The sequence below is a fragment of the Onychomys torridus genome, chromosome 1 (genome assembly GCF_903995425.1).
Source record: "Onychomys torridus chromosome 1, mOncTor1.1, whole genome shotgun sequence".
NCBI classification, from domain to species: Eukaryota; Metazoa; Chordata; class Mammalia; order Rodentia; family Cricetidae; genus Onychomys; species Onychomys torridus.
Window position 1 is genome coordinate 18,447,614 of NC_050443.1, and position 13,900 is coordinate 18,461,513.

Consider the following 13,900-nt stretch of genomic DNA (forward strand, 5'->3'; position numbering starts at 1 on the left):
AGTACTAGGAGAGACAAGTGGAATCTCGGGGCACCTCTGGGATGACCTAGAAACCTAGTGCAATGGAAACTCCCAGAAATCTGAGGGTGACCCTAGCTAAGACTGCTAACTGTGGAGTATTTAGAGCTAGAACTGACGATCATCTCCTGGTAAGACTTCCAGTGGAGGGACTGGCATACCAATCCAGCTACAAAACTTTTCCTACAATTAGTCCTGCCTACAAGATGTGCTGGGGTAAAGGTGGAGCAGAAATTGTGGAAGTAGCCAACCAATGACTTGGTCTAGTCTGAGACCCATGCCCTGAGAGAGAGCTCACCCCTGACACTACCTAGAGGGCCAGGACCCAGAGGCTGCATAACACAGAGACCTAGGATAGAACCAAATGTGACTCACACAAAAAAAGTCAGTGTAATGATTCCTAATGATATTCTGTTAAACTCAAAGATTGGTGCCTCGTCCAATTGCCATCAGAGAGGCTTCACCCAGCAACTGATGAAAGCAGATTCAGAGACCCACAGGCAAACATTAGGCCGGGCTCAAGGAATCCTGTGAAAGTGAGGAGGAAGGATTGCAGGAGCCAGAGGGGTCAAGGACACCACAAGAAAACTCACAGAATTAACTAACCTGGTCATAGGAGCCCACAGAGACTGAACTGTCAACCAGGGAGCCTGCATGGGACTGACCTAGACCCTACATCTATGTGACAGTTGTGTAACTTGGTCTTCTTGTGGGATGCCTAGTGAGAGTAGGGGCTGTCTCTGACTCTGTTGCCTGCTTTGGGGCCCATTCCTCCTACCAAGTTGCCTTGTCCACCCTTAATAGGAGAGGAGGTGCCTAGTCTTACTGAAACCTTGTTTGGTTGATATCCATGGGAAGCCTACGTTTTTCTAAAGAAAAACAGAGGAGGAATGGATGTCGTGAGGGGAAAGAGGAGAGGTGGGGGGGGGCTGGGAAGAGAGGAGGGAAGGGGAAACTGTGGTCTGGATGTAAAACAAAACAAACAAACAAACAAAAAAAGAAATTTTAAAAAGAAAAAAAAAGACCATTTAAAAAGAAAAAAAGAAACCATTATCTTTATGGTGATGACCAATTATATCAAATAGATTAAGGTCAGCAAAGGGAAGTGAAGGTGGAGAAGTAGCCAGAGGACTAAGTGCAAGCACCCAACAGTCCCCTCCTAGGAAAGTTGTCTAGACATCGCGTTTCTCTCAAAATCAGTGCATGGTGAATCACGGAGTTTAAGTTCAGCTTCCCAACTCAGAAGCCCATCAGACGTTGAGTGCAAGGCTTTCACTGGGAGGCTGGTCCTGCAGTCGTGAGAGACCTTAGCATCCCATACTTGCAGAGATCAAGATCACACTTATGATATGTAACAGCCATGCTACAGGCTCTGCAGCTGGATGCTTGGATGACCCGCCCCCAAGTTCACACCTACAAAGAGCTTCATTAGGAGAGTGGCCAACATCACAGATGGCATGGTGGACTCCTGAAGGGAAATATCTTCCAAGTAAGATGGAAGGACTTTTCTGCTCTATAGGCTGGGCAAGGATAAGTTCCACCAGAAGTCACAAGACAGGAAGGCAGTAGGTAAAAGTGAAGTTATAATTCAGACCAGGGGAGGGCTCCAAGATTCATGATATGAGTTCAATATCTGGAACCCACATGGTGGAAGGAGAGAACTGACTTCTGCTGGTAGGCCTCTGACCTTCATAAAATGCAATGAAAAAGTAACATTTTAATTTAAAGTTGGCCTGGGTACCAGAGAGGGCTGGGTTTGCAGCTTCAAGGGGCCTGAGGCCACAGCTGGTTGGTTATATACAGTCTTTCTGTTGCTGTGGGAAAACACTGGCCCAAAAGAAGTTGGGGAAGAAAGGGTTTATAGACACTTACAGTTTATAGTCTATTGTTAGGGCCCCTAAGGAAGCAGCCTGGAGGCAGGAGCTGAAGCAGAGACGGTGGAGGAGTGCTGCTTACTGGCTTCCTCTCCATAGGCTTCTCAGTTTCTTACACAATCCAGTCTGACCTTCTTAGGGATGGCACAATGTCTACAGTGTGCTAGACCCTCCCATGTGAATCAGAAATCAAGAAAAGACCCCCAAAGACCTGCCCAGAGGCCAATTTGATGGAGGCAATTCCTCAATTGAGATTCCCTCTTTCCACAAATGTCTAGGCTTATGTTGAGTTAACAAAAACTGTAACACATATCAACTGTCTGACCAGAGGGAATTTCACGCAAGTGTGACCTGATCTGGGGGACGCTGGCAGCTAAAGAGACTGTAATTGAGCACTGCTACATATTCTTAAGACTCCACCATAAATCACATGACTCTTAGACTATCTGATGTGACCCATGATGCATATTACTAAGGACTTACCAAGAAGGACTTTCCAGAAATGGGCAAATGCCAAGCCTGTCCTGAGTGACATGACCCTCTAAATGACAGGTAGAACTCTGAAAACTTGAGGTGGGACTGGCTTCCATCTTAGATCTCTCCCCACAGGGTTACTTTCTCCAGTTTTGGTTGCTATCGAGACAACAGTGGTGGAAGACAGTCTATGCAGTCCAGTCCCTTGTGTGTTTGAGTTTTCCAAGGCATCTCCCAGGAATCCCATGACTGTGGGCTACAGGCTTAATGAAAACATCAACTTCCATGTAGATACCAGCCGGCCCAGATCCCCCACAGGTGATTTCTCCACAGAGGAGGTGGAAGACTGCATCTTGCTGAGCCGTGATGTGCTCAGAAGGGAGAACATGACCTTCGTGCTCTATGTAGGTCTAGAAGATCAGAAAGGTACTGTCCTGAGAGAGGACGTCGGACTCTCCATATCAGGTGATGTTCAGGCTTGCACACTAAGTAGTTTAAGAAGTAGGAAATCCAGACAGAGTGCTGGTGATCAGGTGGCTATTACTTCATCAGGCACAAAAAGTTGGGGACCGGTGAGACAGGTCAATGAATGAAGGCACTTGCCACCAGGCTTGAAGACCTGAGTTCCATCCCTGGGACCCATGTGGTAGAACTAACTCCTGCAAGACGTCTTCTGACCTCTGCATGCATGCCTGACCACACATAAATGAACTAATGTAAAAATTACAAAACCTTAAGTGTAATTGATTTCCAAAGTAATATAATGCTGTAAGTACAGTTGACATCTCTCTAAATAGAAATTGTGCATGTAACCTTAGCACTTGAGAGCCGAGGTAATAAAAATACAAGGAGCTTGAGGTCAGTCTGGGCTACAGAGGGAGTTCTAGGCTTACCCACATAAAGCCAGGCATGGTAGCACACATCTGAAATCTCATCATTCCTGTGGTAGAAGGGGAAGCAGAGGCAGCAGGATCCTAGGAAGCAGAGGGACATTCACAGCAGAGAACAAGAGACCATTTGGAGTAAGATGGAAGGCAAGGACTGGCATCTGAGATTTTCCTATAAGCTTCACACATATACCTTGGCACACTTGTGTCTGTGTTCATTTGTATGAACATGTACACACACATGTACATAGAAAGGTTTTTAATTTGAAAAGAGGAGGGAAATAGCCAGAGCAGTTTGGAGGGGGGCAGAGCTCAAGGTGAGGGGCAGTGGAGGGAGGCTGAGTAGCATCTCACAGCGGGAGGTCTAGTCTGAGGATATGAGGAGCCACAGGCACTGTAGATCAAAAACGTATTCACCATTGGTTTGTATCCAGACTTCAGGGCGTGAGACGACCCAGAGGGTAAAGATGCTCCCCACCAAGGCTGACAAGCTGAGTTCAACCCCTGGAACCCAAATTCTAGAAGGAGAACCAGCTCCCACAAATTGTCCTTGAACCTCCATGTTCACTCACACACACCTACACACACAGGATAAATGAATAAATTTATTCTTAAAGTTTTTATTATATTCATTTGCACAGGTGTGTGTACATGCACGATTGGGTTTTTGTTTGTTTGTTTGTTTGTTTGTTTGTTTTCTGTCAGTTTGATACAAGCTGGAGTCATCTGGGAGGAGGTAACTTCACCTGGGCAATGCCTCCATCAGATTGGGCTGTAGGCAAGTCTGTAAGGCATTCCTTGATTAATAATTGGTATGGGATGGCTCAGTCCACTGTGAGTCATATCACCCCAAGACAAGTGGTCCTGGATTGTATAAAAATGCAGACTAAGCAAGCCAATAAGCAGAGTTCCTCCATGGTTTCTGCTTCAGGTCCTTCCTCCAGGTTCCTGCCTTGAGTTCCTGTCATGACTTCCCTCAGTGATGGAGTGTGACATGGAAGTGTAAGATGAAATAAACCTTTTCCTTTCCTTTCTAAATTGCTTTTGGCCATGTCTTTATCAGAGTAATAGAAGACAAAGCAGGACACTGTGTGTGCATATGTGTGCGGCGCTGTGAGTATAGGGAAGCCACAAAGGTGGGAGTCTGTTCTTTCTACCTTAGTTTAAGTTCTAGGGATGAACTCAGGTTGTTGGAGCCGGTGGCAACTGCCTTCATCTGCTTAGCCATATTTCCAGCCCCAAATAATGTAATTTTAATCCTTTTAAAAATCCAGACTTTGGGATCAAGGGTTTCTACCATCCTTCATCTGGATCATCCGGTGGGGTGGGGTGGGCTTCCTGATAAAGAGCAGAAACTGGCAAAAACAAACAGAACAAAAAACACCACATGAAAATGGCAATCCTGGGTTCTGTGAGGCTGTTAGGAAAAGTTTGAGGGATCCAACCAGAAATACTGTACAGTGACATGCTCCTAAAGCATGAATCTAAAAATGTACCATATTTTTCTGTCCTCTAGACCTGACCCAAAAGCCAGAGCTTCACATCCCAGAATACAGTATGGCTAGAGAGCCAATGACTTTGACCTGTATCATCCAAGATACCTGCCAAGAGCCCAAAGCCCTTTTTCTCTTCTGGAAGGGGCCTGCCATGTCTTCCAACATGCGTGTCTCCGTCAACCCCTCTTCAGAGCTGCCCATTGCCCTGAAGCCTGAGGACCAGGACACTACCCTCAGATGCTACTTAAATCTATCCCTAGATAACCTGACCAGCAGGAAAGCGGTTAAGCTACAACTGGTCTGTGAGTGCTGGAGGGCACTGTCAGGGTCTAGTGTGGGGGTAATGGTGGGTCCTAGAGAAAGACCTGGGTCCTGGAGAGGAGCAGTTAAATGTTGACCCTCTGGGGCTGAGAAATCACAGGTAAGAGTGAAGTCCAAATTTGGTACAGATGATGAGAAAAGATGAAAGAGAACCTCTCTGAGTCTCAACTATCCACTCTCAGGCTTCTAGAAAGCCTCTGAAGCTCTTTGGGAATCACAAATACGAAGTTTGGGGGATATAGAGACGGCTTAAAAGGCTGAGAGAGCTCATTACTTGTATTAGCTACTTTTGCTGTGATAAAATACCACAATCAAGGAAACTTACAGAAGAAAGAGTTTGTGTATTATGGTTCCAGAGGGATAGAATCATCATGGCAGGGAGATGTGGCAGCATGCGGATGCTGAGGGCTCATATTCTTTACCATAAGCAGGAAGCAGAGTGCAAACAGGAAATGAGCCAAGACTTTTAACTCTCAAAGCCCACTTCCAATGACATACTCCCTCTGCCAAGGCCACACCTCCTAAGCCTCCTCAGACAGCACCACCAACTGGGGACCAAGTATTCAAATACATGAGCCTCTGTGAGACGTTCTCATTCAATCACCACACTACCCTTGCAGAGAGACTGAGTTCAGTTCCCCCAGCACCCATGTTGGGCAGCCCAAATTGCCTGTAATTCTAGCTCTAGGGGATCCAGTGCCCTCTTCTGGTGTCGCTGGGCACTGCACTCACTTGCACATACACAGACACACATATGCACATAATTATAAATAAATTTGGGCTTTGGAGGAACTGAAGGAAAGTGTGGATGTCTCTCTGAACCTTGCCCCCTCTCCACAGCACCTGCTAGGCTACTCAACTATTCCTGTTTGCTGAAGAGGACACTAGCATGTAGTTGCTCCTTCCATGGGATCCCCACACCTTTTGTGCAGTGGTGGGTTGGAGGAACCCCTGTGAGTGTGAATAGCATAGATTCCATCTTGCACATGACCTCCACCACACTGGAACCCTGGACCAACAGCACCATCCACCTCATGTGGGAACCAGAAATCATTAGGAGACTTCGCTGTGAAGGGAAGAACCAATATGGAGTCCATGCTTCCAGAATCTTCCTGATACCAGGTGAGTGGACAGAGGTCTAGTGACTAAGCTGGAAGGCCAGCACTTGAGGGCCATGATGAGAACAAACACAGAGCAGAAGGAAAAGAGTCATAGTTTGAAAGCCTCAGGGCAACTGCACTCTCTTCCCTTTCATTTCAGATAAAAGCTCCATTGCCAGTGTCTTCCTGAGAGGGCTAATCCAGGGCATCGTGTATGGGACCATAGCATCTTCTTTATTCTTCTTCTTCCTTGTTGTACTAATGTGAGTATCAGAGTTCAAACTCATCACCAAACCCATCCCACAGCCCAGCACACTGACTTATTATTTCATTTTTAAAATCACATTTATTCTTTCATTTGAGTGTGTGTGTGTGTGTGTGTGTGTGTGTGTGTGCGCGCGCGCGCGCGCGCGCGCGTGTGTACAAGAGCATGTGCCATGCATGCTGTGTGAGTGGAGGTCAAAGGATAACTTCTAGGAGTTGGTTATTTCATTTCACCATGTAGGACAGTCTTGGTTTGCAGGCTCCTTTATCCACGGAGCCATCTCACTGGCCCTTCATTGACTTATGATGCTCATTTTCTTCCAGTTTTGTTTCTGTTGAAATGGACTCATCATTAAGTTCCAGCCTTCTTTATTTGCATTTAGGGCTATACATTTCCCTTTAAGCATAAATTTAACTGCAACTCACAGATGTGGCCATGAACTATGTTATTATCACTTGAGTGAAGCAGTTCCAATTCCAATATGATTTTTGACCTATTAGAAATGTCAATGCTGTCTAGTAAACCCCCCACACTCTCTTTCAGTACTGAGGATTGAATATAAGTCTTTGAACACGAGTTGTTCTACCACTGAGTCATGCCCAAGTCCCTCTGGGAGGGGAGATCCTAGGTAGTTGCTCTACCACTGAGCTACATCCCCAGCCTTCTTTATACTTTTATTTTAAGACATAGCCTTAATACAGTGGTCTTGGACTTTCTCACCTTCACAGTAGCTGGTATAACAGGCCTGTACCACAGGACCAACTGATCCTCTCTCTAGCTTAAATAGGATCATAAAATATACTATGCATAATACCAACTTATTTTCCTTGCAGCAAAGTTTTGCTTATTTTTAATAAACATTCTACATGGGCTTAAATGAAATGTGCATTTCACACCTGTGAATGCAGTCATGATACACACTTCCTGTAAGTCAAATTCATTTGTGGTGGGTCTGAAATTGGCTTAGTGAAAAGTGCTTGCTTCCAACCTTGACGATCTGATCCCCCAGGGCTTAGTGGTGGAAGGGGAGAATCAGATCCTGCAAGTTGTCTTCTGACCTCCAGACTCATGTTTACACAAACCCCCACACACAGTAAATAAAGAAAATGTAATTTTATAAAATTCATTGTGTTGCCAAGGTCTGCTCTAACTCAGCCATCTGAAGCCAACCCTAGCCAATGCTTCTGATCTTCAGAGCATGGCTCTCTTCAGCTTCTGCCAGGTCTCTGGAAGTGCTTTCAAAGCCATTTTCTGTCATTTTTGTAGAAGGATGGTTTACAGACAGGAAATGAAAATTTGGATCTCACTCTCTCAATTCACATTGAAGCCCCTCCCTCCCCAAAAAGGCTGTTCATCTGCAAAGAGACTGATGGACATCTGTAGAAATCTGGCTCCAGTTGTTGGGGTGAGGGGAGGTGTATGATAGGACACAGTCCACAGGAAGCTATGAAGTGATCCAACAGGCCCTTGCTGTTTCTAGAGCAAGAGAAGCAGGTGACTATGTAATCTGTGGTACGTTCACTGAATAGAATACTATAGAGCCACCAAAAAGACTGAGTTCCTTGTTTTATGATGTACCAAAAATGTTAAGAGAGTTGGGGATTTAGTGGTAGAGCGCTTGCCTAGCAAGCGCAAGGCCCTGGGTTTGGTCCTCAGCTCTGGCAAAAATAAAATGTTAAGAGAAGGAAAGTATGTGCAAAATAAATTTGCACCCACCCTATCTATCTATCTATCTATCTATCTATCTATCTATCTATCTATCTATCTATACACACACACACACACACACACACATATGGAGAGCGAGCGAGCAGAGAGCAGGCACTTTATCGTGGAGTTGATGGGGAATCCCAGGAGAAGTGTGACCAAGAGAGAAACAGAGCAGTTTCTAAGGCCTCGAAAGCAAAAAGTAGCCTAGAGACCAGAAGGTGAGTAGAGGCTGTGGAGAGAGTCCAAACCAAGAGAGTAGGTTTGATTTCCTACAGATGAGTGGGCTGGGCACAGAACCGGCATATGGAGACAACCTGGTCTTCTGGCAGCAGCCCAGGGCTCATTTCAGGAATGGTGGTGACGGTAAGGAGTAGGGGTGTCCAGCACTGAAGCAGGGGTAGAGACTGAATTCAGCACTCACCAGGAACTCACACAGGGTTCCATTGTCTTAGAATGAAGATGCTTAACTGGTGGGGGGAAATTCAAGCTTGCAAGAACAGAGAGGCCCCAACCCTCAAGAAACCAGTTTCAGGAGGAGCCAAAACAGTTGAAATCTGAAGCTGTGCATGGACAGCCTGAGCTGGAGGTAAGTGCCAGTCAGCCTGAGCTATGTGCTTGGCTTGCAGAGGGATGCAAACCAGGCCATCCCAGCCCTCCTGGGCACAACCACTGGAGGTTGGGGCACATGCTCTTTAGGAACAACCATTACAGCCTCATCCTGGCACTCCAGCTCTGTGTCAACTTGACCAGCATGGAAGGGCAGGGTCCTAACTGGATGTGGGTCTGGATTTGTTCATTCTTCATGAGGTCCCATGGAACAGCAGAGCCCTGCAGTGACCGTGGCAAGGACCCTATAGCTTCAGGCCCAGCATTGCCCCACAGTGGAGCCCTTTCAGATACCAGCAGATGGTGCCCATTGACAACAGTAAATTCCAGTGTATATGCTTTGTAAGTCAGCTGGGATCACCATGAAAAAGTGACACAGGATGGTACCTTCAAACCACAAGTTTTTTTCCCTAATTCTGGGAGGCTAAAGATCAAGATGGAGATGTCTAGATGGCTGGCCTCTCACGGGAGGGCTCTCCCTCAGTCTCCTTTGCATCCTCACAGGATCTTCTCTGGGTTCCTTGGTGTCATCATTCCCTCCTCCTCCTCTTCCTCTGACATTTTGGTCTGTTTGTTTGGAATGTAGAGCCTTGATCATTCTGATACCAGACAAGAGCTCCATTGCAGAGCCACGCCCCAGCCCTCACTTCGGAGTTCTAGAAAAACACTCTACTGCATTTCTGTATCCTTGTCTTCTTTTGCATTATTTTAAAGATAGGGTCTGACTAAGTCACCCAGGGTAACCTTGAACTCTGAGATCCTCCTGCTTCAGCCACCTAGTAGGTAGGATGACAGTTGTTCCCTGCTATTTGGACCCTAATTTTTTTTATCATAGTCCATCTAGGGTCTAATCCACCCCTGTGAACTCATCTTAATCGATTACTTGATTACCTCTGTAAAGTCTTGTCTAAAAGCCTGACTGTATTCTAATGGGCCTGGGATTTAGCGTAGAAATCAGGACGGAGGGAATGTGGCTGTGGCTGGGCTGGTGGAGTGCTTTCTAGCATGCTTGCCACTCTGGGTTTGATCCCCAGCTCCACACCACATTCATTTCAGCACTCAGAAGACGGAGGCAGAAGGATCAGGAGTTCCAGCTACATAGTGAGTTGGAGGCCAGCTTGGGCTACATGAGATCCTGTTTCAATCAATCAATCAATAAATGGCAAAAAGTAAGAAATTTTTTTAAGATTCCAAGGAAATGATTCTTTTTTTAAATTTAATTAATTTTATTAACTTATTTTCCACCCCAACCATAGTTTCCTCTCCCTCCTCTCCTTGCATTCCCTTCTCCCTCCCTTTGGCCTCCCCTTCAATCCACTCCCCCTCTGTTTCTGTTCAGAAAGGCAGGCCTCCCATGGATATCAACAAAGCATGGCATATCAAGTTGTGGTAAGACTAAGCACCTCCCCTTGTATTTAGGCTGAGCAAAGCCACCCAGTATGAGGAATAGCTTCCCTAGAGCCAGCCAAAGCATTAGGGACAGCCCCTGCTCCCATTGTTAGGAGTTCCAGAAAAAGACCAAGCTACACAACTGTCACATATCTGCAGAGGGCCCAGGTCAGTCCCAAGCAGGCTCCCTGGTTGGCAGTCCAGTCTCTGTGAGCTCCTATGAGCCCAGGTTGACTCTGTGGGTTTTTTGGGTTTTTTTTTTTGTGGTGTGTGTGTGTGTGTGTGTGTGTGTGTGTGTGTGTGTGTGTGTGGTGTCCTTGACCCCTCTGGCTTCTACAACCCTTCTTCAGCAGGATTCCCTAAGCTTGCCTAATGTTTGGCTGTGAGTCTCTGCATCTGTTTCCACCAGTTACTGGATGAAGGCTCTCTGATGACAATTAAGGTAGTCACCAATCTGATCACAGAAGACGGCCAGTTGAGGCTATGTATCCACTGTTGCTAGGAGTCTTAGCTGGGGTCGTCCTTGTAGATTCATGGGAGTTTCCCTTGCACCAGGTTTCTACCTGACCCCAAAAAGCCCCCTCCCCCACTTTTCCAGTCATCTTTCCAGTACTCTCCCTGTCCACTCCCCAACCAGTTCCATCAAATTCCCATCCCCAACTCCACCTAGGAGATCTCTTCTATTCCCCCCTCCCAGGGAGATCCATGTGTCCCCCCTTGTTACCTCGCCTGTGGATTGTAGCATGGTTATCCTTTCAAAAAGTAAGACATTTTTAGGAGCAACACCTTTACCCATGGCCAAGGATTAAAGGAGCCAGCCTGCAGGATTGGGACACTCAGAACAGGACCAGGACCTTCCATTACCAAGGAAAGGCAGACTCTGCTTCTTCTATACCCCAGGGCCATGGAGAGAGAAAGAAGCGGGTCCATAAGGGAACTGCAGAAGGATCACGGCATGGGCCAGATCCCTCTAGCCCCAACAGACCTGCAGAGGAGCAAGTACCATCCCCACCTCAGACAGATACCCATAGTCCAGCTCTCACTCTGGCTAAGCAAACCTGCCCTCTCCAGGCCTTCACCTTCTTCTCCCCCTCTTTTCCCTCCCTTCTCCTCCTCCTCATCTCACAGCCCTCCTCTGCCCCACTTCTCCTTTTCTCTTCTTCTTCCTCTTCCCTTCCTCTCCTCTGCTCTCTTCTGTCTCTCCTCTCCTCCTTCTCCTCTAACCTCCAGGTAGCTGCCTCCCAGATGAGTGGCCTGGTCCTTGCTTATGGCTCAGGCAGCAGGGGAGGGAGGGGCTTAGCTACACCAGAGAGTTGTGAGGAAAGGGTTGACCAGAAGTTCAAATAAGGGAAGTGTGAGATTGATTCAGAGTGCACTAGCATTGGGGGCAAGCGGAGACACCAGGAATGAGTCAACCAGCTACCTTTCCTGTGTGTGGTGAAACTTCTTAAAAAGATAACAGTTATGAATACAATACCACATTGTTGACTACAGTTATCCTGCTGTGGATGGGCTCTCTTAACCCTACTTGCTCTTTATATCTGTTTTTTCATGCCCTTTGCCCCACACACCCACATCCCCCCACTGTACCCCCCTCATAATCATGCTTTGCTATGTTTCTGTTACTTCACATTACTTTGATTGTTTTGTAGGGTCCATGCATTATGGGTATATATGGACCTCTTTTCAGCCACCCCTCCTCTCTTTGAGACAGGGTTTCATGTAGGCCAGGCTGGCCTCCAACTGCGTATGTAGCCAAGGATGACCTTAAACTCTTTATTCCCCTGCTTTCACCTGCCCTGTGCAGGGATTGCAAGCAGACATCCCTATGCCTGGTTTATTGGTGCTGGGATGGATGCCAGGGCTTCATGTGTGCCAGGCAAGCACTCTACTGACTGAGCCACATGCCCAGCCTTCTTTTGCCATTTCTCACTCTTCCCTCCCTTCCTCCTCCTTCCCTCGTTTATCAACTATTTCCCCATGGACCAGGTGATACTCTGCACTGACTGCTGTGAGGACACAAGGTCACAATAGTCTGGTGACCATCTAGACCAAGACACAAATTTATCCCGTAGGGGTGAAGAAAGGCCAGATATCCCATAGATGAAGATAATTTTCTCCCCATCTAGGCTTGATCACCTCGGTCTCTTCTGAATTGCCTTGGTGGTTGGTCTTGGAGAGGAGATGACAGAATGTACGGGGAGGAGAGAGCCAGGCAGACACCTGCATGCCATCGTCTATTCCTACGGATGAAGGGAGCAACTGAGACTGTGGTCTGAGACCTACTCAGTCCACCAACATCCGGCACTTGGTGGGGTCAACATACCCACTTACAGAGCAGAAACTGAGGCATGCATGGTTAAGAAGTCTCTAGGAAGTGGGCAAGGAAGATAGACCCCATTCCTCCTTGCAGAGCCCTCCAGGGTCCTTCTGCTGCCCACAGCAGAGCAGAACTCTTCAAAGACCTGGCTCTGTTTTTGAAATGTATGCAACAAAGGGTGATGTCTTAGTCACTTTTCAATTGCAGTTACAAAAATATCAAGGCAACTTATAAAAGGAAGAGTTTATTGGGGGCTCACAGTTCCAGAGGGTTAGAGTCTATGACTGTCATAGTGGGGACTATGATAGCAGGTAGGCAGGCAAGGCATGGCATTGGAGCAGTAGAGAGCTCACATCTTACCCTCAAGCATGAGGCAAAGAGAGTGAATGCATGCTAACTGGGAATGTCCTAGGCTTTGGAAACCTCAAAATCCAACCCAAGTGACATGCCTCCTCCAACATAGCCATACCTACTAATCCTTCCCAAATAGTTCCACCAACGGAGGCCCAAGCAGTGGGGGCCATTCTCATTCAAAGCACCCAAAGATGACTTCATAGAGTCAAGAGGCAAAATCCAAGTACTATGACAGGGTGAGCTTCCATAATCCAAAAAGCATCAGAACCTGGAGCATTTTATTTTGAGAAAGGATCTCATGTAGTCCAGGCTAGCCTTGAACTTGATATGTAGCCAAGGATGACCTTGAACCCATGATCCCCCTGCCTTCACTTCTCCAGTGGGCAACACCACACCAAAATGAATAAGATCTTATTAAAAATTAAAAGCTTCAGAATTTAGAGTGATTTGAACTTCAGTTCTCCAGATTAGGATGTTGAACCAAAATTAAATAAACTCTTGTTTCCTAAATTGCCCATGCCAGGCACTTTGCCGCAGCAATGAGAACACTATTTAATAAACAGCAAGCCTGCAGTACTTCAAGGAAGAGGAAATTGTCTACTGTAGTGCCCAGTGGGTGGAGAACTGATCTGTGTGTCATGTACCTTTCCTGTCCATGCCATCCTGTCACATCCTGGCTTTACAACTCAGTCACCGGCCTACATTAAGAATCCATTAAGGCTGGGGCTGCCGATCAACAGTAAACTGTCTGCCTAGATTCCCCAAGTGAAGAGCTCAGGGTGTGGCTCAGTGAGAGCCCCTGCTTAGAATCCCCCAGTGAGGGGCTGGGGTGTGCCTCAGTGGTAGAGCCCCTGCCTAGAATCCCCCAGTGAGGGCTGGGGTGTGACTCAGAGGTAGAGCCCCTGCCTAGAATCCCCCAGTGAGGGGCTGGGGCATGGCTCAGTGGTAGAGCCCCTGCCTAGAATCCCCCAGTGAGGGGCCGGGGCATGGCTCAGTGGTAGAGCCCCTGCCTAGAATCCCCCAGTGAGGGCTGGGGTGTGACTCAGAGGTAGGGCTTCTGCCTAGAATCCCCCAGTGAGGGGCTGG

At 47.1% G+C, this 13,900-nt stretch overlaps 1 protein-coding gene across 1 annotated transcript in view; it reads left to right on the plus strand.

Annotated features, from left to right (window-relative positions):
* Positions 1-8,703, plus strand: part of LOC118582397 (sialic acid-binding Ig-like lectin 11) — a 12,908-nt gene extending 4,205 nt beyond the window's left edge. Inside the window, exons 2-6 of the mRNA XM_036185256.1 lie at positions 2,502-2,792; positions 4,770-5,051; positions 5,911-6,192; positions 6,331-6,433; positions 8,598-8,703. Coding sequence (XP_036041149.1) covers positions 2,502-2,792; positions 4,770-5,051; positions 5,911-6,192; positions 6,331-6,433; positions 8,598-8,703 — 1,064 coding nt within the window. The remainder of the gene's footprint in view (positions 1-2,501; positions 2,793-4,769; positions 5,052-5,910; positions 6,193-6,330; positions 6,434-8,597) is intronic.
* Positions 8,704-13,900: the final 5,197 nt, after the last annotated feature.